We start from the raw sequence: 27,897 nt of genomic DNA on the forward strand, positions 1-27,897 counted from the left end.
TAGGAGATATGATATAGGCAAACAATTTAAATGGATGTGCTTCAACACTGGGTCTTGTTCTGCCAGGAGAAGGATGACAAGCACATAGCAATGGCAAGATGCCCCAGCCAAGTTGAGCATGGAATAGAGCCCCCGCTAACCCACAAGCATCTGAATAGTGGTACAAGCAAAACCACTAGGCCCAACCCAGTTACAAATGGCTGATTCTTGCAAATAAGAGATAAGTGAATGTTTATTGTTCGATGTCCCTAGGTTGTTATACAGCAAAATCTATCCAATAAAGTATCTTTCATCCATGTTTTTCATATTTTCCAGGTTGAAGTTTATAAAGTGGAACTTTAATTATCTTAAATTATTCTGCCTGAGGCTCTTCAATAATGTCCTGTTGGGGATGAACTGGGTTTCCCAAAATTCAAATTCTGAAGACCTAATCTTCAGTGTCTAAGAATGTGACGTTATTGGGAAGTATGGGCATTGAAAATATAATTAGTTTAGACAAAGTCATATTGGAAAAGAGTGGGCCCCTAACTCATTATGATAGCTGTCTTGATAAGACAGCTATCTTGGAGTTTTTAGCCATTTTCTTCTGAATTTATTATGCTCTATATCTGTACTTATCAATGTAAACAAAAAAATTCTGAAGAAAAATGATAAATACTATTTAGTCTTGCAAAATGTCCAATACAGAAATCAAATTCCTTAAATATAAAAAAAAGAGTTTTTTGGTTGGGGGATGAGACAAGATCTTGCTATGTAGTTTAGGCTGACCTTGAATTCAATACGTAACCCAGGCTGGTCTCAAATTCATCATGATCCTCCTGCCTCAGCATCCCGAGTGCTGGGATTACCATACCAGCTAAAAAGGGGAAATCTGAAGTTAGACAGGGGAATGCCATGTGAACTTGAAGGTAAAGATTAAGGTAATGTATCTGCAAGCCAGGAAATCCAAAAGATTTCCAGAAGCCCCCCTTCCCCTGAATCTAGAAGAGATGCAGGTACAGATTTTCCTTCACAAATTTTAGATGGAACTAACCCTAACAACAGCTTCATTTCAGTCTTCTGGATTCCAGAACTGTGAAACAATAAATTACTGTTATTTAAGCTACTCCTCATTACCTTTATGATAAAGTCAAATTTCTTCACAAAGTATCTAAGTCCTTTCATAAATGTGATCGTATCTGTGGTTTCCTCCTTTGATGCATCCCATTTTGTTCCACCTTACCTCATTCACCACAGCTACACAGAACTATTTAGCTGTTTCTATTTGTATTTTTTGCTACAGACTAGGCATCATCTCTAGAAACTTTCTCCTTACTTTCCTAATCTTAACCAGGGGAGGATGCCCTACTAACTATTCCTCAGATAGTTATGGCTATTTTTAGTATAGTACTTATCACACTACTTATCAAACTGTGGATTCCCATTCATTACACATCTCTGTCCTCATCAATGGACTTGATAATGAATCTCTCAAAGAGCTACTCATACTATTTTTGTATTCCTAGTACCTAGCACAGTGATTGGCACAGAGCAGCTGTATAAGAAATGTTTATGAAGAAGTCTGCATATGTTCCTTTGCAAATACCTAAGCAGATGTGTTTTCAGAATAAGACAGACATTTTCTGCTGGTGTGACAACTGGCATGCAGTTGATTTGCTTGGAAGCACAAAGCACTCAATTAAAGACCAAGCATCACCTCCATATTCTTCTTCATTTCCTTCTTTCTCATAACTACCCAATCTCACACGCTTTATAATGCTTTTATATGTAAGTGACTGTGAATTATTACTGAATATAGGCCTTTCATCTTTGAGACTGACAGTCTGTGTACCACATCTCTCAGGAGGAAGAGACTATTATAACGATATCTTTGCTTACCAAGAGAATTGTTAATGGTTATTCTGGAGGGGAAAAAAATCTATAACTATCCAACCCATAATGAAGCCTTAAGCTTACTTTCTTCCTTTACTAATGAAATTCTTTCTGAGTGCACTGGCAGAATTGCTACATAAACATTACACTAAAGAAGAAACTAAATTTGTAGTGAGTTTTATTTTACCTGTTTAGTCCTCGTTTTGGAATCTGATGAAAGATTGTTGTAGGTATAATGTGCCTGTGTAACTCCACAGAAGAGAACAGCAACTATCCCTGAAATTGAAAAACAGACAGGTCAAAGCTAGTTTTCTTTTCCCTGAAAGTCAGAGGGTAGCACTATCTCAGCTGGAAAGTGGACTCAGTATAAGTAGACTCAAAACTCTTAATAACTACTCTTACTAATTTCATGATATGAGACCTGGGTAGATATTGCTACTTGCTTTGAAAACAGTTCTTGAAGGGTTAAACATAAAGAAAAGCAGTAGACAGTTGAATAATGAAAAATGAGAAGTATATCCTTCCTGAAGGTAAACGATTCTCTGGTCATGAGTTAGAAAATTATACTTGGAAACACATGAACAAGACTTTATAGTCAATTCTGTCTTCTCACAGCCAGTACCCATTACTTTGCTGCATTTTATACTAAATATTGGCATATTTTCTCAGATATTTGCTTTACACTGTGTACCTTTGGGAACCTGAAAATGTTCCTGTCACACTATAATTTAGTATTAAGAGCTATGAGTAACAAATCTAAGACACTGACAAGGGTTTTATTGCTCCTGCCAATGCTCCTGCTTGCCAAGCTACAGAGAGGAGTCCTTCTTTGCTCGTTTGCATCTTTGGCAAAGCTGAGTGCTCTGTCTTTCTACAATTGAGTAATCTAATGAACACACCCACACAATGCAATGAACACATACACTCCTTGAAGGTAAATTGGTCTGTTCTGGTGAGCTTCTTACCAGCAATGGGCTGTCAGCTGCTCCTTGGCTGCTGTGGGGTTCATTTTTTAAGAGACAGTATACTCAGTTCTTAATGTTATCTAAAGTCAAACACGTATTAGATGCTGCTTGGGGGCAGAATAGCAAGGATGGGACAATGTAACAAATCTGACCCTCAGCTCTGTCATTCTCTATTTTATTGACCCTGTGCTGGAACGGGGAAGTGGTGGGAACTGCCCTCTACTTTGGATTAAAGATTAGATTAATTATGTGAAATTAAGCATAGAGAAGAACTTTGGAAAAAACCCCACAAGACATAAGTATTCCACAACTCAGACCAAGGGGACTGAACAGAATCTTAAGTAGTAGAATCTTTCCATCTAAAAACACTCATAAATTAAATGCTGATGATTCTTAAGAGCATAGAAATATGTGAACTGAATATTGACATTTCAAATGAGTCTGCAATAAAGAATTTTGAAGAACTGAACTGGATGAATCTATTTACATGTTGGTTATTTTTCAGGTTGGCACTGGATAAAACGTTGCTAAAATACATTTACATTACTTATTTTCCTTTAGTATTACGCTTCAAAATTTTAGACAAAAGAATAAAATCAAGTAGGAAATTTTGCCAAGAAACACATATTCAATAAGTGTTTCTAGGGATTTTTAAAAAACTTTTCAGTTTTTAGCTTTTTTCAGAAATTCTAAGAAAAATTCTTATAAAATATTGCATTTTACTGATCACAATATTTCTATTAAAAACAGGGAAAGGGGGTGAAGGGAGGGCAGGGACAAGGGGAAAAAATGAGAACCAAGACCTGTCAAGTAAAGGTACAAGATCCCAATAATGAATATAACTGTACTGTATACCTAAAATGTACCAATAAACTCAATGAGAAAAAAAAAAAAACAGGGAAAAATTTAAGGAGCAATTTGGTACTTCGAAGTGTTAGCAGGGTTGGCATGTATATTACTTTAGTATTAAATGTTTCTCTTTTATTTTAAAATGCGATTTATCTATCCTTATCAAATCTTTTGGGGGGTTTCTGGAGTATCATTGGTTGAAACTCTCACTGTAGTAGAACTGTTTTGACCAAATATTAACCTGGGAAGAGGGCGGGGGTGGTGGTAGTGAATTAACTCATTCAGAGCATAAAGGTGGGTAAGGAGTGTTACGAGGGGTAGGAAGGATCAGAAAGGATGGCCTCTGACTTGGGCCAACATGGGGCTAATTTCCTTTCAATCTTAGTTATTGCATCGCTTCATTATTTCACAGCAGGTTACCATGATCACTGGTTTCCTAGTACAGTATTATTACAGACAGCTAAGTTAGGTAGAAATATTATAGGGAGGGCAGAGGTAAGGGGAAAAAATGAGAATTAAGACTTGTCATGTAGAGGTACAAGATCCCAACAATGAATGTAACTGTACTGTATCCCTAAAATGTACCAATAAACTCAATTAAAGCTGAAAAAAAATATTATAGGCAGTCAAATAGGGCTGAGCCCTCAAGATAATCAGTGTGAAAGATGAAACTATATTACAACTGTGGCCTGAAACACATCTGTTGGAGGACATCCCTCAAGGTAAAGATTAAATGACCAGACCTACATACTTCCCCCAGGGATGAGATAAGTGGTAACATTTGACCCAATAAGGTCTAGATAGATATCAGTCACCTTGGTGGGTGACCAAGACCTCTGGATCCATCCTTTTCTAAAAATGTTCTTTCCATATATAAATGCTACATAACTTGCTTCCCCATTGGACCATTATTACTATACTATAGTAATATTGTACTGTACCTATAATCTTATGTTTTGAAGCAAAACATTTATTGGTACATTTTAGATATACATAATGACAACATTCACCATAGGGAATTTCTACGTGTACATGTCATCCTATTGGTTGATCATAATTTTGTTCCTCGTTGTACCCACCTTTTGATTTTGCTCTATAAAACTTCCCCCATGAAGTGGGGTCTGCTGCAACCCTCTCAGGCCTCCTCCTGTCTCGCGGGGGCTAAAATCTCTCCCTCTCAGTAAGTATTTCCTGCTCTTAACCTCTGTTGTTCCTTCGAATTAGTTGATTTTAGGGAACGCAACTTTGGCATATCTGACATCTAGCAGATTGGGAGTTACAGTATCTCCTCTATATGATTTGGAGATCCTATATCAGTATTGACATTCGTCCTGCTGTTCAAGCCAAAGCTCTGGGCTCACTCTGTAGCTCTCCATTCACTGAACATCAGCAATTTCATTGGCTTGTGCTTTGAAACTTATTCTAAACCCTTCCACTTTTCAACATCTCTACCCCTACCCCCCTTTCTCAAGCCGTTATGTTTGACCCGGATCGCAGTAATATCTTCCTGATGCTCCACTGTTTATTCTTCATCCAGAATACTGACTCTCCGGATTGCATCAGATCTACACTTCGTACTCCTAGTTCCTAGTCCCACTTCTAGCTCTCCTTCCCGCAGCTCCCAACCTCCTCTCTTATCACGCTCCTCTTGTCTCACTGTTCTCACTAAGCGTGTTCGACCACAAGGTCCTCGCACTTCCACGCGCTGCTGCTGTTTTAAAGCTTCTCCGGATATCCACATGTTCCCTCCTTCCTTTAGACAAGGTATCTCCATTCTACAAAAATTACCCCAATCGTTCTCCACTCTATTGTACCTTTATCCTATGTTATTTACTACCACCTAACATTTTCTATATTTATGTGTTTATTTTCTGCATTCCTCTACTGAAATGTAGAATTCCTTAAGGATAGAGGGATTCATTGGTTCCTAGTTCTTACAGCAGTGCTGGGCACATGATAGGCACTCCATGTATAGTTAGTTCATGAATAACTGAATATTTAAATCCCCGTGGAGGAACACAATACAGGAATTTACTCAAGGTCATCTTCATAATAGCAGGACTGAAACTCAGTATTCCACAGACTGTGCCAATGTTTTAAAGTCATCCTAAGCCATGTAAAAATATCATTTCTTTTTTTTTCAGCTTTAATTGAGTTTATTGGTACATTTTAGGGATACAGTACAGTTACATTCATTGTTGGGAATTTGTACCTCTACATGACAAGTCTCGGTTCTCATTTAATCCCCTTGTCCCTGCCCTCCCTTCACCCCCTCCTCCCCTCCCCATCTACAAACACTTTATTTCCATCTTTTCATTGTCTCACTTTTTTTCTTTTCCTTTATTATCCTTCCCGTACCCGTCCCACCTTCCCTACACCTTTAGCTCCTTTCTTCCCATTTCTAAATGTTAAAAATATCATTTCTGATATTCCAGGAAAACAGAAATCTGGTGATGAAGATTATGGTCTGAGATCACTCGACTTTCACTTGAGGATGTTTTCCATAGTTGCTCTATTGGTTTTCATTGCTTGTCTCCAGTAGGACCTTATGTTTCTACCATATACTCTTGGAGTCTTGTGTCTACGGATGGACACATCAGATGAACAAGCCATGAAGACAGCATACATGTGTCCAAGGGCTTGGTGTTATAACTAAGATATAACAACAAAGTTGATCTCACCCTTAATATTAGCATGCATAATCATAATTCTATAGCTTGGTAATTAAGTCACACAAATTACTGTAATTAGTATGACCTCAACAAGCCAAAAGTTTGAAAATGTCTCATCTAAATATGTCTACTATAGTAGAGCCTCCTCACTTACAGATTAGCCTTCCATGGTTTCATGTACCCACAAATCAATTTCAGTCTAGAAATATTAGAGGGAGATTTCCAGAAATAATCATAAGTTTTAAATAACTTTATTACGTGTTGATTGTTCTAATTATTATTTGTTTATTTATTATTTAATCTCTTACTGTATTTAATTTATAAATTAAGCTTTTTCACAGTATGTACAGAAAAAAAGGTGGTATATATAGAATTCAGCACCATTCATGATCTGAGTCTTGGAATATGTGTATTTCACACACAAGAAGGATAGGAAGCTACTGTATCTATAAAATTCTCTGCCAAAGAAAACAGTTTTCTGACTTTGGATGAACATTTTAATCAACATCAAGTTTCTACACACCTCTGTCTGCTAGTCGTTGTGCCGTGGTTAAGTGGAGCCCTAGACAAGTGTCATAAATGCTCTGAATCTGTAGAAAAGAAGAGGACAACCAAATGCTCTTGTGCCAGGTACCAGTTGTCAAACTAGTGTCTCAGCATCTCAGCTCCAAACTCACCCTTCTTTCCTCCCTCTGTGATCCTGGTACTGGGGCTCTAGGAACCACATTTTCCTTGGTCATCAGATTCCCATATGGAGGACAGAACACAGGCAGGGAGAGAAGGATTCCCTTCTTCCGATTTGCCTGCCCTTTTTGTCTGCTCCATCTCTGAAACTGTTCTTCAGCATAGCTCTGACTGTCAGATATAACCTCTTCGTATGCTTTTATTTTTCCTCAAGCCCATCAGACCAGCCATGTGACACCCCCTCAGAGAAAGCAGCAACAGACAGGCAGGGCCCACAGCAGTCTGGATCTTGGCCCTGCAGCTCCAATTTTGGTGCTCTTGGATTTGCTTCACTTAGTCCTAGTGTTCATACTTGCATTGCGTAATTACTACCCACCCCCCTGTTACATCAGTGATCCTCTTACTCTTTCAGCTTTCCATCAACTGTTTACTTGCATTAACTCTGCAGGAACCAGTTAGTTTCCCTTCTAACTGCATCCTGGCAGGGACTCTTGTGAGGCATTTCTCATGCTAAACTTTGATGGTCCTCTGAAACATCTGCCTTTGAAAATTTGTATCTTCCTTGTTACAACTAGAATGACGGGAGACACCATGGTGTGGAGATATTATTCAACTCTCAGAGTACTGGACTCTTTCCAACGTGCCTATGGTTGGAATTGAAAGTGGTTCTAAAAAGTGTGATAAATTTGAGCCTTCAGACTAAAATGGGAGGTTTGGGCTATGAATAAGAACTATTAAAGAGTCATAGCTTAGACTTAGGCATGAGTCTTCTGATTTCTAGAGTCAAAATAATTCCAAAATATAGTGAAGTGGCTACCTTGAAGTATGAAAAGTTCTCTATCATTTGAAATATTTGGGTTGAATCTGCCATTATAGAAAGGATTCTTTTCATTAAGTAGAAGTTTGGATTTCTTTCACTTGCATGAGTCTTGCATCTTTGTATACCTTATTTCATTAATCCACTAGAATTAATATTTCAATTTAGTCTTCTTTTGTTCAAGTACAGAACAAAGAAATAATGATTGTACCCAATGAAACCTTTAGACATTTTGAATATAGGTAGCCAAATTTTCTCAGTAAGAACAGACAAGATAAATGTATAGATTTTCAAATATCCTTTCAATTTTACACAGATAACTCTTGTAAAATTTAAGAGCATATTTTACCATATGTTCTACTCATAAAAAACATTTTTTTCAAAGAATATATGAAGTTTAAAGACAAACTGAGGATGTCTTCTCTATAAAATTGAATGTTTCTAAATTGCTAAACCACAAATATTTGATCAAAGATTATAGAAAATGTTGAGATCTGATGTCTGTTCCCTAGTGACAGGGGCAGCTCTCCCTCGGTAACCCATTTCCTCTTTGCTTCCATCTTACTGCTGTTTTCCACACTCCACTTTGCCCATCCTATCTTTCCCAGGCTGTGCTTAATTATAGCCTTTATCACTACTCTCTCCATACATCAGCAACCATTCGACTCCATCTGCAAGTTTAAGTGTGGCCCAATCATCTGCATTAGGCAACAAAGCCTTCAGAACTCTACCCAGCATTCCTGGAATGTTCATATACATCTGAACCTTACGACATCTCCTCAGGTCTTGGTTCAGTAGGTTTGGGGTAGGCCCTCCAGTTCTGCATTTTTATACTATCAGAGGATTCTCATGCTGTTTTCCTTGGGCCCAGCATTGAGAAGGAAGACTGTGCCAAGTCTGCTGGTGAGCATCAGCTCGCCTTTGCTATGGCTTGGCCTTAATCTTGGTGTGTGGTTCTAAAGAGACCTGTGTCTTACTCCTGACTTTTCAGCAGTTTGGGACAAGTAAAGGAAAGCTCCAATGGAGCAATACACAATTTAACCCTCTTTATATTGGCTTATACATATCTTTTTCTAATTTGAAAATATTTATAATTATATTTGTGTGTTTTATTCTCTGCTTCTCTTTATCTGGCTTTCCAGAATTAATGTGGTTCTATAAAGTACGGTAATCGTAGTTTCAGAGAAGAAGTATCATCTGGATTACATGAAGAAATTTAAATTTTCTTTATTTTAAATTATTTCCTTTTAATCTCAGCAATATTAAAATGTGAAAGCAATTACATGCATGGAATAAAATAGATAATATATTTTACTATCAACTAACTCAATAAAATTTCCCCAAAAGCAAATACATCACATCCTTTAATCACAGTGTTATAGACTTGTCATATTATTTGACTAACATATTATAAAATTAGAAATTAAACTGGAAATTTTACAAGAAATTCTAAATAAATCTGGAGCTAATGATGGAATCAAATTTAGAAATAAATAAGTGAATACTACATTCCCTATGAAAACCAATGGAATAAAAATAAATGATTATTTAGAAGAAAATGCACAGCTCTACATATATATAAAACTAGGAAATATTTTTTCTTAGATAAGGTCTCACAATGTCATTCTGTCTGGCCTTGAACTCACTATATAGCCCAGGCTGACCTCCAACTTGCAGTGATCCTCCTGCCTCAGCCTCCCAAGGACTAGGAAAAAATTTGAAAGTAACTGGACTATTTAAGAAGCTAGACAAGAGACACAAAAACATATCTAGGTCATGTAAAAAACAGCTAAAACAATATACAAAAATATAGACCAGATCAGTAAAATCAAGAGTTGTAAAATAACAGGGCTGCCCAGCTCCTGAGGTCTCTTAGATGTCCTTTTTCTCCAGGCTGTCATTCTCTGGACAGGACTACAGGTATAACATGGGTAATCCTGGCCAATGATTTCACCATTTAAAGTCTTGATTGCCACATTTAATAGCACCCACAAGCATCAGAGATCTGTTCTGAGTATAAAGCAATAATGATAATAGTAGAATTCTTTCCAAACTAAGCATGCTACTAAGTAAGTAAACATAAGGTCTTGCTGTAGTTATTAGAAATAGATGAAAGGAAGAATATATAGAAAGAGGGAATAACTTGAAGAACCTAATTTCAAGGATAAACATAATATCTTGTATTTAATAAGTTGCTGGGCAATGAAATCCTACATGTTGCACACATTCTATGCTCGGTAATGACCATTTGTTGCCTTTTCTCCCCCTTTATTTCTGCATCAAGAAATGCAGATGAAAGTGTATGCATTCCTTATTCCTAGTATTTGAAACTGAAGAAAATTCTTAATAATGCTACATTTAAGGTACCAGACTTTCATGAGTTAGCATGGGTTTGTATTACTCAGTTGCTATTTATCTATGGAGATCTAACATGAACAAAGCATCAGTCACGGATACGAGGAACACAAGCATGAATAAACCCAGTATTAGACGTCAAGCAGAATTGCATCTTCTAACACAGACGACAAGTGTACAAAGACATCTGATGCTAGGTAGGATGTGAGTGACAAGAAAATAGGAATCCAGAGACAGAGTGATTTCTTTCTGGTTGGAGAAAGTGGGAGGGGATAAGAAAAGTTTTTTTGAAGGATGCATAGGCATTTGAGTCGTAAGAAATTAGAAATTTGGGGAAGTGAGGGATCAGGAAGAAGGAATTCAATATAAACAAGTGGGGAAGAGGTAAGAGACAGGTGCATGTCTGAGTAACAGTTATTCTACAGGTACACTTTGAGCTTGAATCCACCATAGATAAGAAATAAGTACACATTGAATTACTGAATTATAATCTTTCCAAATACAAATCTTAGGCGAAACAATTAAACTCTATGACTGTCAAACTATTTTAAGTACTGAATAAATACATGTTTTGTTAATCCTAATATCCATAAGAATTAGACATATAAAAAATATACATGTCTATCCTTGGCTGGGAAAACATTTTTTTCCATCTCTGCTGGAAAAACAAGCAGCCATTGAATACAGCTGCTATTTTGCATGCCTAAGATCTTGCGCTAAAATTGTTTTGTGGCATCTTATGTTGGCGATGAATGAAATCATATATATATGTTCATGTTTACATGTAATGCAGCATGTAAAAAGTATCTGGTTTCAAAATAATAAGCTCTGAAAGAAATCAGGAAGTGGCCTAGAGAAAATAAGAACATCTGACTCGTATTTGTGCACAAGATTGCCTTTCAGCATTTCCCAGTGAGATTTCAGGGGTAGACAGGATCCCCAAAGGGTTGGCAGCAGGGACTCATTCATGTAATTCTGAACAAGAATGAGAACCAACACTTTTTGACACTCACTAAAAGAACTGTTTTGAGAAACCACAAAGAAGCACACAGTTGTTTATTAATTGGCAAGCAAAGAAATGTAGGAAACAGCATGAGGAGGCCCATAATCATCTTGGAAAAAAAAAATGATTCTGGTGGTAAGTAAACTGTTTCCAGTTTTCAGAGGAATCAATTTTCAGAGGACAATTAATGCCATTTAACAGAGTACTGTTTACACTGTTCTCTTCTTCATGATTCCCAATTGTTGAACCTCTCAGACAATATATTGTATATATCTATCTGTTCGCTTACATGATCAAGATTCAACGTATGGTTATAAATTACGTAAGAAAGACTGTAGTACCATGGAAGTCAGGAGACCTAGCATTTACCTAGTCATAGTTTGGACACTTATGTATTTAGATGTTTTGCTTGATTTAAATTAATTGTCTGGCTCTTTGTTTTTGCCTCATAGTAAGGAAGGTGGGCTGCAGTAATGGTCTTCAAATTGGAATGTATAAGACAAACCACTAAAAGGTGGAAGAAAATATGAAAACTGCATAATTTTAAACAGCACTTTTGTATATTCTGAAGTAAAATAACTATTTTCATGGTTGACAAATGAACATAAGCATACAGTGCATAATAAAGCTACTTTATTTTTTCCAAAAAAGCTATGGCAAACACTGCTCTAGATAACCTCTATGCACCTTCCAATTTTAAACATCTGTGACATATATGGCTCCGTTTTTACTCATTATTTTTTTGGTACCGGGGACCGAACTCAGGTCCTTGCGCTTGTGAGGCAGGTGGTGGCTCCACTGAGCTAAATCCCCAGTCCTGGCTCAGTTTTTACATTGGTTCAAGGTCTGCAAAGATAGAATGGAAGAATTTCCTGCAGATCCACGTTGACTTTCTGTCAACAGGATTATCTACCATTCCTCTCTCAACGCCTTAAGGGCTGTGTCCTTTACCGTCCTTTGAGTTGTCCTTGATCCATAGCAGTGCCCAGCAGACATCAGGTTCTCAAATGTAGGTTTGTTGAGGGTATTAATTTCTATTTAAAAAATATCTTTTTGCTTCAAAAAAAGAGAACATGGGGAGGATTTTTGATGCTCACATCAAATAGGTGTTGCCATGCATTGCCTAGTGGCAGGGTTCATTTTCTTCTTATATTTAAATATCCTATTATACTTAATATTTCTTAATAATTTCTTCTTATATTTAAATATCCTATTGTCATTTAAGTTTTTTTTACTGATAACATTATTGCACAGTTTTTTTAAATTAAAAGTTGATGAAACCTTCAGATATAAAAGCAGGAAAATAAACATCTGTCACATGGAGCATGATTTCCTTTGACACTGAATGCAGACTTGAGGGGTTTCTAAGACTGAAGAATATTGCATTTTTAGAGAGGAAATATTGATTATATCATCAGAACACAGAGAGTAAGAAAGGAAAAAATGTGTCTTGCTCTCAGACGGTACTCTGAAGGGCTTTAAGGTTGATGGGTTATTTTTCCATGCCACTCTTTTATTTATTCTTGATCTGGTGAAAAAGAGACATTTCTGACAGGGTTCCTACCACCACTGAAAGTGAACCTGGAGTAGAGAAGTCAAAGCATTAACAAAATGGAAAACTCCTTCAGGGAATATGAAAGAATCCAAGTTCCCAAAGAGTACAGTTACTGTCTAGTTCACCATATTTGGTAACTCAATACTTAGCAGATTAATCATGAGTCTATGAAATACAAGGATGTCATCTAAAAAAACAGCATGAACCCACGTTCTTATTTTTAGCTTCTTTTGTTCAGAGTACACATGCATTTAAATGGTATTTCATATCTATGTTGTGTGATGTTTATAAATTTCCATCTAACAACAAAAATCTCCGATATAAAATCTTGTTAATAAAGTAATGAATACTTATACAAATTCACCTGAGATCTGGAGAAAAGTATTTTTCATTTAGATTCTTGGTATTTCACCCTAAATTTTAGAATTTGTCAGGCAAAGCCCCCTTGAATTTACATTTCTTTGGTATCAGCTAACACGTTTTCACCAATTGCCTAAATCTCTAATTAGCCACCTATTTCATCCCAGTGTGCAGGTCAACTTCCCATTGTGCCTTTCCACGTGGATGCTCCACACTTGTGGAGGACCTCAAAGGCCTTTGAATGAACTAATTCTTGTGCCTCTCCTTCTACTGCAGTTATTTATTCACTTGTACCCCCAGTTGATCCAGTTGATTTAGGGACCTGGGAACTACATTTGACTTCCTTTTCTTTTTTTTTTAAATTTAAATTGAATTTATTGGTACATTCTAGGTAGACAGTTTGACTTCCTTTTCTATGAACCTGTATGTTAGTTATTTATTTCATCTGACAGGTTTTTACATGCTTGTGCAGAATATGGGTTCTTAAAAGGGAACATTTTTGTTTTCCCTATGCCTTCTGGCATCACGAAGATATGTTAAACAATAACTGAAAACATTTACAGTGAAGAAAGGAGGGGTAAATTTGTCCACTGCTTTAGCTACATATGTGGGTTGTTAGAATATTGAAATGAAGAGCAATTTGGTTCAAGGAAGTGCAGGTGTGTGTTAATGAGTTATTATAGGAAGAGATATGCTCCACACCTGTGTTTATGAGATGTTTTCATTGCATGTTTGCCCTTGGTTTGGCGTGCTGGTTAACTAATCCCCTTGAGGACATGGGATGCCTATTTCTGCAGCTTCAATACCTAATATTTTGAGCCTCTATTTTTTATTTTTGGCTCGATAAGCAATCACTGCACCCCATTTGTTGGTGGATTGTTGGCTAAGTTGTATTTGCATGGTCCTATCAATATAGAAGCAAGGGCAGTGTTAAACTAAGAGATGTTGCCTAACATGTACTTGGACGTTAAAATTGGCCAAGTTTGTTTTGAGAAACAATTCGAACTAAGTCCCCTCCTGGCAACTTATGTTATTAAGGGAGCTCCAGACATATTTCCCATCCACTCACGCAATGCATCAGTGTTAAGCCAAATGGAATAAATTCACCTCTGAGCTGAAAGCCTTCTTAAGAGTTTCAAACCAATTTTTGCCAATCTGAGAGATGATAGAGATGAGAAATAATGAGCCAATTTCCTTACACAGATCGAGCTAAAGTCCCAATATGTCCAGTAACAGTCATTTCATTTGACAATAATCTTTCTTCCATGTCTTTTGTTAAAAAAGACTTTCCCAGTTACCCTTGTGAAGACTGCTTACTGCACAAAAGCCTTTCATGAACAAACCTGACAGATACGCACGTCTGAGCTTCTGCGGGCCTAAGCTTTCACGTGTCAGCTCTTCCTAATCTCGACAGTGGAACAGGGCCTTTGTAACTATAGACCAGCAAGAGAACCTACTTGGGTGATGGGATTGAGGGAATTTCACTGCTCATGTTGTGATCAACAAGTGTGCTGATGGCTTCTTTATCTCACATATCTTGGCCGATTTCCTGAAATGTTACTTGTTATTACCTTTCTACATATAATATTTTTTCAGTCTTTTACTCTCTGTAATCAGACTACAAAAGCCCAACAACATTACTTAGTAATAGGAGCTTTTTCCCCTTCATGTTTTTATGTTTATTTTCTTACATGGAAATCATTCTAAGCTGAGTAAATAGTTGGCTACATTGTTTAACTTTTGTATGAGAAAATAAGCCATAGTAATGACCCTGTTGCCCTGCTTTGTTTCCAGTGAACATGAAATTGGCCCCAAGAACCTAAAAATGGAAGCTACCTTAATTGCAGGAGTGCCCGGAAGCAGGAAAATCATTAGACATGTAGTAAATGTTGCCGTGTGGTCTTACTCTTCGGGTGTTTAATGGCAGACCCTGAAAGTTTGCTTCTGGCAAAAACCTGACCCCCAACGTCTTATCTGGGAAATAGATTATAAAAACGAATTTTCAAACAACCTGTCCAGCTGTGTTTTTTGACTTCTTTATAATCTGAAAAGCAGCTTCTGTGACAGGATTCAATCCTATTTGAGATTATGCTACATATAATAACTCTGAATTATTTTCAATATTCAATATAAAATAAAGAGCCAGTGACCGAATGACTTTTAGAAAACAGGCCTTCGGACAAGAAAAATTGTACCTGATCAGAAATCAGGAAGGCAGGTGTACCAGGTAACCCATGGGGAGAAGATCTCAAGGTCATGCATTTACTCAAACGCCACATTCTGTATGTGTACAATGTTCTTTCATTAGAAAATAATAAAATCCTTCCACCTTAGCAGCAAAGAAAATGAGATACCAATTAATAGAATGACTTATTCCAGTCCCTGAGCAAGTCAGCTGAAGAGCCAGAAACCCTCAGTGGCTGATTTCATAAGTGGAGCAGAAACATTCAGATACATTCCTTCTTCCCAGCCTCTCCTAGCTTGTGAGGCATCCCAAAAGTCCGTTTTTATGAGCATACTATCATCCCTTAGAAAGCCTTCTCACTTACATTTCCTAATCCGCCCAGTCCTCCCAGATAAAAGTTTTCTCCAACTACACTTGTACATTTTCAATAGCAGAAAATCGGATTGCTGGGTAATAGCAAGGCCAAGCTTCATTTGCATGTCTAAAAGCCACTTGTTTCCATAAAGCCAAGTTCTTCTGTCTGACTATTAAACATTTGCAGGTGCAATTTCCAAGAGACTGAGATGAGGTGGCTGCAAATGTGGCCCTTGAAATAAAATATGATCAAAATAAATCAAATGATCATCATCAAATTAGTATCAACTGAAAGTGAAAGCAGAGATGTGGTGATGAGCAAGTCCCCCACTACTGAAGTGTTCATAATGACTCTGATAAGAAGCTAAAATGACAAGGATAATTTGCTGTGCAAACTGTCTCTCAGCTTGATTTTTTTTGTTTGCCTCTAATATGCAGCTGGAGTAAGATGGCCAAGTATCTTTGGCTAGAGGCTGTGCTGTCTTTGAACCTCATTTTCTTTCTGATCTGTCATCAGGCTATGTTGTTTCTCTTGTTAAAACAGCAGCTGAGTTATTTTTCTCCTCATATTTTTAGGTTTCTTTGTTTGTAAGCAACATAAAATGACTCCAGCCACCATAACCTGAAAGGGAGATGTTGGAAGGAAATGTGATAGCTCTCAGACAGCTTCCAGGATCTGTGGCAAGGATAGAGGTCTCAATAGGGCTCTGCTATCGGAAAGAACAAATGTCAGCACTTACACATCCCCCCAAAGTTTCTCATATAATGGAAAAAGTGTGTAGTTGACCTAGCTTCAATTGTCCTCATGCTCTTAGGTAGTGAATGGGGAGACAGTCAGGCATCATCCAGTATTTGTGTGTGTGCTGTGTGTGCATGTATGTGAGGATCCCTAAGAAACATCCTGATGCTATTATAGTGCAAGTGAGAGTGGATACTGGGCAGCCCAAAACAACCCATGTCCACCAATCCTCTGGACCTAGCAATTCTTATGTATATGTGTCTTTATTCCTAATTTAATGCCTAAAAAAGTAGAGTTAAACATTAATGTAATATACGACACATCATTTAGTCGATGTATGGGTCTGCTGTGGAATTTCCTGACCATCCACTACAAAGAAACTCCAGGGACACCATCAGGCACAGCAATACTTACTCCTGTCTTATAAATCAGTTTCTACCTTACAGAGCTTAGTACCTTACAGCTTACTATGCTGTTCAGATTTGGGAAGTTTTTCCTTTTGTTGAGATAAAATAATTCATTTAGTTGCTTAAAAGATATTTTTTGAGTGCCTAGGATGCTTCAGTCATGTTATTGGCATGATAAAGCCCTCACAGACTTAATGGTCTATTTTAACTTCTACCTATCAATCCAAGTTGTACACATCAGTACTAGTTCTGTATTTAACAACTACTGAGGGCAAACTAAATAGGCTGGTGAAACCCAGACGCATGCATACAAACAATAAATAGTTAGAAACTATAATGGAAGAATTTCTTACTCATTATTTCCCAAATGTAAAGTGGTTAAAAAGATCCTTAAGAAATTTGTAGGTCTAGTGTGAACACAACTATAAAAATTTGCTGAGAGTCATAAAATATGACTCAAATAAATGGAGAGACATAACATTCCTAGTTCAGGAGACTCAGAGTTATAAAAATATCACTTTTCCTCAAATTAACCTAAAAATTTAATGCACCCTTAATCATAATCCCTAAGTGATTTTATGTTTGGAAAAGTTATTAGCAAATTTATTTTCAAGTCCATCTGGAATAATAAATAAGTGAATACAGCATAGAAGCTTTTGAAAATGCAGAGGGGTGTGAGAGAACGAACTACTAGATATTAAAATGAACTATGAAGCTGAAATAATTAAAACAATGAAGATCAAAAGCTCAGTGGAACAATAGAAAGCCCAGAACATGCATATACATATACTTCTAGACATTTTAAATTCACAGATAAGGGTAGATGATTGTTAGAACAAATGGCTTTCCTTCTAGGAAGAAAATCAAATCCCCACTATACCCCACACCCATATCAAAACAAATTCCAATTGGATTCTGGTGGAAAATTAAAATTAGACCATTATTAAAGGAAGTATATATTATTTTTTAAAAACACTTGAATTTTCTAGGAGAAAAGTTAACCACATAATACTTGAAAAGGTTTTTTACTTGTCATGATCCCTAACCCACCCCACCAAGTAACATATTTTAAAAGATACAAGTATAGACTGGAGAATATTTATAGTTTACAAAACAGCCATGAGGTTAATTTTCTTAATAGAAAAATAGCAACTAAAATACAACATTACAAAGGCAAGAATTTTAATGGTGAATAAGAAGGAGGAGGAGAATAAGAGGAAGAAGAAAAGACAAAGGGCACAAACAGGTGATGGACCAAAGAAGAAATATTTACAAATAATGATATGAAATTAAAGTGCTTCTCTTTGGCAAAAGTACAATAAATATAAGCCAGAATGAAATAGAACTTGTTTATCTAATTAGCAGCGACTAACACTGTTTAGGGTAGTGGTGAAGATGTGAATGAATGAGCTGTTGTTTACAGTACTGGTGGGAGGAGAGAAGAACTTTAATCTTCCAGAAAACAATCTGGACAAATCTCTCCAAAACCTTAAAATTGTAGCCTTACTATTCACCTATATAGCCTATATTTTCTTTTTAGGCAGTTATATAAATAACAATTCTCACACCTAGCTACAACAATTATCCTTTAAATAATATTAAAAATCATAAACAATCAAAAGTTTCCTATGATGTAGTAACTGAATGTCATGAAAAATATTTGCTATAAATTTTTGAGCTACAGAATCCAAGTTACTTAAAAATTAGAAAAGTACAATTACATATATGCGTAAGCATGTATATATTTAAGTGTATGCATTTATCTGTGTATGTATATATCAATACATGTAATACATAATTAGATGGATACAACCAAGTATTAACAATAGTTATTAATAAAGTCAGTAAGACTATAAGTGATTCTAATTGTATTTCCTTCTGAAAATGTATATTTTCTAAAATAAAAATGTGTTAAAGGAGTATGAAAATATATATTGTATATTACAAAACAAACTTTATTTAAGGCAGTAGAAATAAACCCTTTTCTTAAAAGAAATGTTGAAGAGCCCAGTTCATGGAATCTATAAAAGGATGAGTAAGGGTAGCAGGCTTAGGAGACTGCTCTTGTAGTGGATGTTTTTGAGGATCCACTTTTGAAATATCACTTCCTGGAGAATTCTGCTGAGAATCCACTGCAAATTGACAGAATGCTGGGGCCTGCAGAATGAGCTGGCAGTGAGTTTATACAAGCAAGGAGTAGGGATTGCTGATTACCTCTCTAACCATTCATTTCATCTGGTTTGCTGTATTTATTGTTGTATATTCATTTGTTAAGCATTTTTTAAAAAAATTTATGCATTTTAGCTTTTCATCGTATTAGTTTACATGCAGACTAGAACTAAAAGGATTTCAACATTACACTGGGATAAGCTTAGAGAGTTATATTTGACACTGCACCCTAAGATTTCTTTGAAGGTCAATACAATGAATGACCAATTGAACAATGGATTTTCATTTTCTCTAAAATTAAGTTTGTTTTTCATTCTGATGTTCAGTGGCCCTTATATATAAGAATGCACATGATAAATTCTGCTAAAATTTTAGTACCAGTAAAACAATGCTCATTTTAAGTATTTTTCCCTTTTATAATATTGTTTTTATTTTTATATAACTCATCGTGTTTCTCTTTTGACTTTGGTTTCCAGAAAGCACAGAGTTATGTTTATTGCCAAACTACAGCAACCAACAGCTGCCTAATTTTGTAGGAAATCTCTGTCCCAAAACACATGAGTGTTTATCCTCAACTAACAGGTCCCACATGATATGCATGGCTCATATTATGAGTTGCCACAAATCCAATTTGGAAATAGACAAGGATTAAGTAATAAACATACATGTGTGTAATTTGGACAAGGCAGTCTTGTCTCTGGCGATAAAAAAATGCTTATACCTAGAGTTTGGTTTGTATCAAGCGGTTATTAGGCATACTGCCTAAATTGGGAGTACTGCTCAGAAGCAAGTCTGTCCCTGGGCAAAGCTATGGTCATTTGGGTTATCCTGCAACAAGGCACTTGCTTGCATTCATCCATCTTATATTTGGCTCCTTAAATTGTGTGCATAACATCCAGGGAGCATACCAGTTTGAAGGGTACTAAATGAGCAAGGTGATGATAAACTAGCAATTTATATAGTTTCCTATGGATTGTAAATTTTAAAGCAACTAACAAAACAAGATCTTATTGAAATGGACTTGGAAATAGAAAGATAATTTTCATACACAGAAATTTATAATTCTCAAGCAAGTGTGTGTGAGAGAGAGCATGCGTATTTATTATAACCTCAATGATAAAATTAAAAATATTAGGTGAATTAAGATATTACTTCATCTTTCTGCAAGGTCAAAATTTACTCTAATGATACTTAGATGGTTTTACAGCAAGTTGAGTACTGAATAAGTCAGAATATGGACAATGAGAATAAAATTTAAATGTCTATGATATATAAGATTTTCACACATTATTTCATTTAAGGGCTATGATAACACTTTTTTCTGGAATGCACATACTCTTCAGCAACCTCCTTAATCCTACACCAATACATTAACACAACAGAATTTGTGTTGAGATAATTTGGATGTAAGGGTCCCATGGGGTGGAATCTGGTCATGTAGTCTTCATTACAGTGTTATTAGAAGTGGCAACTACTTTCCAGTCTGTACAGACACCCTTGAAGCCTGTGGGAACAGTGTGGCCTCTTGCACTCTTCAGTCAGTTGGATCAGCTGAGTAGAGCCATAGGTTATCACCACCAAAATGCTTTTCCCTGCTATTATTCATAGGAGAGCACTAACTAGCCCAAGGAGACCAAGGAGGCCCCTGGGACTTCAGCCATCTTCCTACTCATGGAGGTTGACCTGATACTTCTCAAATGGAGTTTTAAATCCCACTCACTGTTGTCTATATAAACAGGGGACTCTTACTTAGAGTCTTTGCATAAGTTAATGAGATCATCTATGTGAGGCAGATGGCCAATATGTTGTTCATGATACATCCTCAAATATATGTAAATTTTAATCACTGTTTGTTATTTGGACTTAAGCATAACGTCTTAAAATTCAAATACCGAGGGAGATATACCTTGTTACAGATTAACACTTAGTGGAGATTCTCACCACTTGAATGTCAGCTCAGATTTATTGGGCAGAAAGGCTGCCAGGATTGAAGCCTGGAAGAAGCAGGGAATTGGGCTTTAGGACAGAAATAGCTTTGACATTTGCAGGGAGCCCCAGTAATGCTTCTATGTGGAAAAGCATGCAACTGTTGCTACCCAAGCACAAACTTTCACTATTACAAAAAGGTAATCTAATTATGGAATCAGATCACAGGATCCATGATCCCTGGGATCTCAGAGGAGCTCAGAGGTCTTTGTGTAGACTTTTTGTGTAAGAGACTCTGAAATGTAGAGCACACAGGTTTGCTTTGTTTTCTGACTGGTCAAGGTGCAATCACACCAGTCCTTAACACTAATGTATCAGAGATGCTCACACCTGGAGAGGCCACCTACTCTAGATCTCATGGCTAGACAGCCACTGCCTTTCCCCATACAGAATGTGTGTGTGTCTTTCACACAGAATGGAGACTTATTATGTCATCTGTTGCCACAATAAATCAGTCATTACAACATCCCCTCCTGTCCCGCAAGGATAAAAGAGCATCCTGGAGATGTCTGTTATTTTGTAAAATGGATGAGTTATTATTATTTTCCCACAGGATGCCCAGGGAAGGCCTGACTGATACAAACATTCACATTCACTATTCAAGAGAGATTTCATTTCCGCTCCTGCCGAGTCAGGGAGGGGCACACACACCCAGAGATGGACACACAGATTCACACACCTAGTTCTCAATAAAACCTGAAGTACTGACCTGTTAGGCCGGCAGCCTCAGCAGACAGGAATGCACTCCAAGAAAGGAGGAAAAACAAGCCTGTTTCCAGCATTGGGAACTCACACAGCTTGGTGAATTTGGTCAAGTGATAAAGACGTGTTAAGGGAAACAAGGCGAAATCTCCTTGTTGACTGAGGTAATCTGATCTGATGATAACACCTTTGAGTTAAAGATGATTCTCAGCCCTGACTGAGTCATTTGACACAGGCCCTGTTAGAAAGACCACCATGAGTTCTTTACTTCACTGAGGGATGAATGTGCCCATAAAAATTCTAACCTCTATTCAGATTATTTTTAAAGGTATCTACTAAAAGTGTAGAACTGTGGTACAAAACCTCTTGAATTTGGCCTCAGCCGTGCACATGTGCTCCCAGGAGAACTGTAGCAGATTTAGGAAAACCAAGCTAAGCAGAACATGGTTGGAATCAGATGCTCGACATGTGTCAGTGTGGAAGACAGTGCTGCTCACTGGGGTGGGGTGGAGTGAGGTGAATGCAATCTGTGCGCAGGCTGCACTTAGGGATAGAAATAGGGTCAGGAGAAGAAGGTTCCCATTCCCTCTTGACATAAGTAGGGTGTAGGAGGAGAGTTTTATTATTTCTAGGTCAGGTAAGATGCCCTCAGACAGGTAATGGTTCATTTTGGCAAGGATGACACTTGAACAATAATCTGTAAATTGCAAATACAACAAAGGGGTAGTAACCCAAGTTGGACAAAGAAAGGCGTATATGATTGATGGGAAAGGGTTATATGTTATTTTGTCCATAGTAGGCATAAAATGCCCTGAACAAGGAGACGTGAGTTGCATTTTTATGCTTTTAGAACAGAATTTATAGCAGATTTCACATAAAAAGATGTTTCCAGCAGGTAAAGGAAGCAAAAACATGACTTCCAACGTGGAATATCTGTATCTAATTCTTGGCTTGGCCAGTCATTGGCTGTGTGACTCCTGATCAGTATTATTACCCTTTCCAGGTGAATTGGCGATGAAAATAATGCCTGCTCCACAGTCTGGAGAGTAAAATGAGATGAAGTGAGTTAAACATGTCATGTAAAGTTTTAGGAAGCACAGATGCCTAGAGTCAGAAACATCACTGAGGCATGGCCTCTGGATGCTAACTCCACTGAGCTTCAGATTCACTACAGCCACTTGGACATGTGTCTTGGCCTCCATGGTTCTGATTTCCTGTTGGAAATGGGGATAATGGTAAAATCTTTATCACCAGTATTATAAGCCAGTTGATATGTGTTAAACACACTGAACAGTGCCTACCATGCAACAAGTGGTATCCAACTTTTCTGTCAGTGGCTTAAATGGATGTTTTTGGTAAAACATCTTTACTGGAAATAGAATCTCTAAGTATCTGCAAGCAGTTCTCTAACTGGAGTGAAAAATGGGCTGGTTCTGCTTTTAGCCCCTTCCCATTATCCTCTCTTGATACTTTGAGGGAAGCCTTTGTTTCACAGAGTTTGTTCTTCTGAATTCGCTCTTCTAGGCTGTTTTAAGGAGAAAGTCCAGGCCAGTGCAAGCAACAGAATATCAAAGGGCTATAGAGCATTCTCCTACAGAAAAGTTCTCAGTCAACTCCCAAGTCCAGAGCTTAGAGTCAGAACCTGAGGAGACCACCTCAGCATGGGGGAGACATGGAGGGAATGAAGGTAGAGGGGACAGCAGTATGTGCTTGCCTTCTTCACAGCTTATTCACAGAGTCAGTTACAAGACTCCAAGTGCCACATGATTGGTCATGTGACTGACTAAGAGATCTCTCCCTACCCTCAACTCTTAGGTCCTTATATCCTGTCTTTCAGACCTAATCCAATCTCCTGGCCCACTTCACATTTCTAGGAATGTTTTCCTTTCCTTCTCAGCCTGTTTACTTCTGTGTCAACACCTTCTCCTCACACTAGGTAGAGAAGAGTTCCATTCTCAACTTCTCTATCTACTGCACTCTATGGTAGTGAACAGCCTAGTTTGCAGTAGTAGGCATGAATGTCTTTAACTGTATGACCTTAGTCAAATGTTTAAACTTTAATCGCTCCAGCTTCTTCACCTGTAAAATTAGGATAATAACCGTACCTACCTTGTTGTGTTCTTGTAGAAACTGTCTGAGACAATGACTACAAATGCAAAATGATTATAGCAATGGCTGATACATGGCAAAGTTATAGAAATGTTAGATGATATTATTATCTTGTTTATTATGACAGATATGTGACCCAGAGTGAGCTATTTAATCTTCTTAAGCCTCAGTTTCTACGTGTATAAAGTGAAGATAATAACAACCTGTCTTACAGGGTTAATTCAAGTGCAGAGGTGCACATAAAAGCCCTGGCACATACTAAACATTCACTGAATGTTCCTATTATTATCACTGTTACTTGTGATATTCTAAATAACACATGACCTCCACCACAATGCTATGTAATGAGTAAGAGGTAGTAGGGAGTAGGGAGTAGTGATTAGGAGCACGAGCTGCTCTTGATTCTTACTCTCTGGGTTCACTTACTGCTTGAATGACCTTGGCAATAATACCCTTTCTAAGCTTCAGGGTCCAATAAAAGTAGTATTTGAACTCTGTGAAGGTTAGATGAGGCACTACATGTGAAATAAGTAATAGGGGAGCCTGGTGTATCATACATCCTATGTAATGTCAATTTTTGGTGTTGGAAGCCAGCTGTACATTTTCTGACTTATTGTATCTCTGCCAATGGAGGTGTCATTCTGTAAGGGTTCTAGGACAAAACTCTGGAGTGAACTTTGACTTCTCCTCTTTATCATTAATAAACAGTTAGACACTGGTCTCCTTCCTGATCCTCCCTCCACAGTTCATCATTACAGTTTCCCTCAATTCTAACCTCCTTCCTCTGACACGCCCTATGCACCAGATCCTCAGATGTTTTAAACACATGACTGTCAGGGTATCCCTTTTCTGAGCAGAGCCCTTCAGCAGTTAAATGGGGACTATAGAAAGAAGCTCAGACTCTGAAGAAAACACCCAGAGGGACTCCATGAGTTGACTCTATCCACTGTACCTCCTCCATTTCTCACCAGTTGGAGCCCACTGGTCTTCTCAGGCACTTCTGCTGCATGTTACATCAGTCAGTCCCACCTCTACCCTTTAAAGGATAGCACTCTGCATATAAATACTGCTTGTCAAATTATTTACAGAATACTATAGTTGCCTAGGGTCTGTTGGTCTTTTCTAGACACAATGACTCAATTTTTATATTCCCAATAATGATGGCTTCCTCAGCTCTGGTTCTTATGCAATTATTATTATTATTATTAGTATTAGTATTAGTAGTAGTAGTAGTAGTAGTAGTAGTAGCAGCAGTAGTAGTAGTAGCAAAGATTGAACCCAGGCCTTTGCACTGAGTTACATCCCTTCTCAGTCTTAAAATATTATTTTATTTATTTATTTGTTTTGAGACAGGTCTTGAACTTGCAAACCCTTTGTCTCAGACTTTCAGGCAAGTTAGGGGATTACGGGAGCATGTCACTACACCTGGCTTCATCTCTGAATTTTTATAGTCCTAATAATTTATGTGAGCTCTGGCACTAGTTTTCTATCTAGCTCTTACTATAGGGCTGATGTCTTCAAGTTTCTCATTCACTGAGGGCAGAGACTATGTTTTACTTATCTTCTAACTCTGTGTAGATACTTTTAGTGAAATTGAACCTTTAGCAGCTGCATAGTGAATCTCTGGGCCAATACTCATGGAAAAAGTCCCCGCCATTTTGCTTTCTTTGCCATGGGCCAGGCAGACTCCTTCCTCTTATTTTCCCTGAGGTCTTTGGTCCTTCATCCTTTGCTTTGCATCTTTGCTCTGGCTTCCACTAAGCCCCTACACTTAAGACTGGCCCTCTGGCTTTCCTCCCCAATTCTGACTTACTTTTGCCCCATCTAAATATTGGAAATGACTAGTCCACTAGACCAGCCTCTTTCTCTGATCAAATCCTGTAGGAACTCAACTCAACCTCCCAACTCCTTAACAAAAAAGAAGAAACACAATGAGACTGTTATCCAGCTACAGAAAACATGTCATCCCTGCATTGCTTTCAGGTTCCCTTCTACAAAGTAGCTGTCAATGTCTTTCAAGCCCACAGCGATCTTTGGCTTCCTTCTTTGTGATTTAGTGGTTGACATAGCTTAAAAATGAGGCTGAGTATACTCAGCTTAATACCCCCACACAATCTTATCTTGTTCTTGGATCTTCATTTCTTCCTCTTGACCCTAGTATAGGAAATCCTGATGTTCCCTGCCCACTCCTTTTTCTAAGTGGCAATTATTTAAGAGGTTTCCATATTCTAAGATCAGACACTACCAACGGGGTTAGAACTGACCTTGGATAAAAAAGAATCTGATTCTTTCTGGCCCTGGTATCAATCTCTGCTTCCTAGGGTCACTCAAAATGAGGATGGCTTCTTAATGTGCATCAAATTTGAACCAGAATCCCTTGCCATTTACCACCCTGGAGGTTTTTTATCATCAGAAACATTCTGTGGACACTGACTTCTCTGAGCAGTCCCCAGCTCTCCACACACACAAAGGATATCAGTGCTGTGACAACAGCATACGCAGACCCCATTGCAAATGAGCCGGTGAAGATCCCCAGGAAATTCCCCACAGACTGGAAGAATGCCGCTGTGTCAAATGCATTTGGGTTCTCCTTGGGGCTGTAAATGGATATGGAACTGAAAAGAGAAGAGGAGGCAAGTTAGTCAGTGACTTCCACCTTTACAGCCCAGTCAGAATTTCCCACTCACTTTGGGGAGAAGTATTATTTCCCATAAGATTGGGTGCCAATTGGATGAGTTGAGAGGAAAAGTGAAAAGGGGAAGAGGTAGAGAAAACAGAGAGCTTTCCCTTTCCTTGCAATCTAATCCCATGGTATCCATATGTTGCTGCCAGTCAGTAAACATTTTTATATTGGAAGGGTCATAAAGAATATTGTTTCTGAGCAAACTAGACATTAAAACATGGTAGGTGTATAAGGAATCTGCTGAGAAGATAGATAACTGTGAATTATTTAGTGGCCATATGTCTTCAGTGCTGTTATATATTCACAAATGTTCCTGATAAAAAAGTGCACTTTTATGGCCTGTGCACAAATGGGTGATACAAATCACAGCATGCACAAAATATTCTGCTGTGATCTTGTCATAAACCACAAAGCATTCCACCTCTCCAGTGTAACCCTTCAGAAACAGAGCCCTGGTGGTGCTCGGAACATCACAGTATTAATCCCTGGGGAGAGACAAAACCCTCATTTTCCCACTGAAACAAATGGCAGCAGCTGCCCAAGGTCATTTTTATACCCCTATTCTGGTGGCTGCCAATAGATTTATCCCCACAGAGAATAATCAATCCACCAACAGACACTCTGTTCACTTAAATATTTTTGAGGATATTGTATTTGCTTTTCTCTTTCTTAAGAGCTGGGTCCCACATCCCGGAGTGGTAATATAAAGGGCAGCCATATCTTATTTAAGGAAATGTGAACTCCAAAATGCAGCACTAAAATGAGCAGATGCACTAGGGTCAGTAGTTTTTGGGAGACTCATGAAGTAGCATTTTAGATTTTTTTTTGACAGTTTTATTTTAACATGGGGTCTTTAAAACTAATCAGGAAAAATCAAGAATTTGGCAGTGGATTCTGGAAAGGACTTTGTAGTGGCGTGGAGTTCAAAAAGCACACCAGACATACTGAGATTAGATTGGATTTACAGAGATGTAACTGAATCTTTTATGCTTGGATGATTAGAGCATGTTAACTTTCTGACCTGAATTTTTGCATCCAGAGACTAGTTAAGAGACAGCAAGGGGAGAGGATTCCAATTCTCCTATGGACGATATGTGGCATAAAGAAGGTAGTTTTAAATGTTCTTAGTTTTTCCCAAATGTCTTTAAACCCCTGAAGTAGGCCAAACACTCCTGCTTTGATCCTGTAATTGGATAAGGAAGATAAATGTGGATCTTGAATGGAGACCTGAAATGTATGCGAGAAAGAACTGCCTTTGAAGTGTTTTTCTTTCTGTGAAGTGTCATGCTTTGTAGGAAAAAAGAAAAGCAATTCCATCTCCAGGTTCTTTGTATCTGCCAGTCCTGGGGAAAGGTGTAAAACTCCATGGCCATTAGGAAATCTGGTACCCAATGCTGTGAGGTTTGATGAGTTCTCCCTAACCAAGATACC

General features: G+C 37.7%; 1 protein-coding gene across 10 annotated transcripts in view; it reads right to left on the bottom strand.

The window, feature by feature from the left end:
• Slc9a9 (solute carrier family 9 member A9) overlaps positions 1 to 27,897 on the bottom strand; it is a 671,333-nt gene that overhangs the window by 266,172 nt on the left and 377,264 nt on the right. For all 10 annotated transcript variants that reach the window (XM_010608158.3, XM_010608160.3, XM_010608159.3 and 7 more), the window contains 3 exons: positions 26,260 to 26,398; positions 21,682 to 21,787; positions 2,060 to 2,148 (listed from right to left, as the gene is read on the bottom strand). In XM_010608158.3, coding sequence (XP_010606460.1) covers positions 2,060 to 2,148; positions 21,682 to 21,787; positions 26,260 to 26,398 — 334 coding nt within the window. The remainder of the gene's footprint in view (positions 1 to 2,059; positions 2,149 to 21,681; positions 21,788 to 26,259; positions 26,399 to 27,897) is intronic.

This window comes from Fukomys damarensis, unplaced genomic scaffold, assembly GCF_012274545.1.
Source record: "Fukomys damarensis isolate Sample0158 unplaced genomic scaffold, DMR_v1.0_HiC HiC_scaffold_37, whole genome shotgun sequence".
NCBI classification, from domain to species: Eukaryota; Metazoa; Chordata; class Mammalia; order Rodentia; family Bathyergidae; genus Fukomys; species Fukomys damarensis.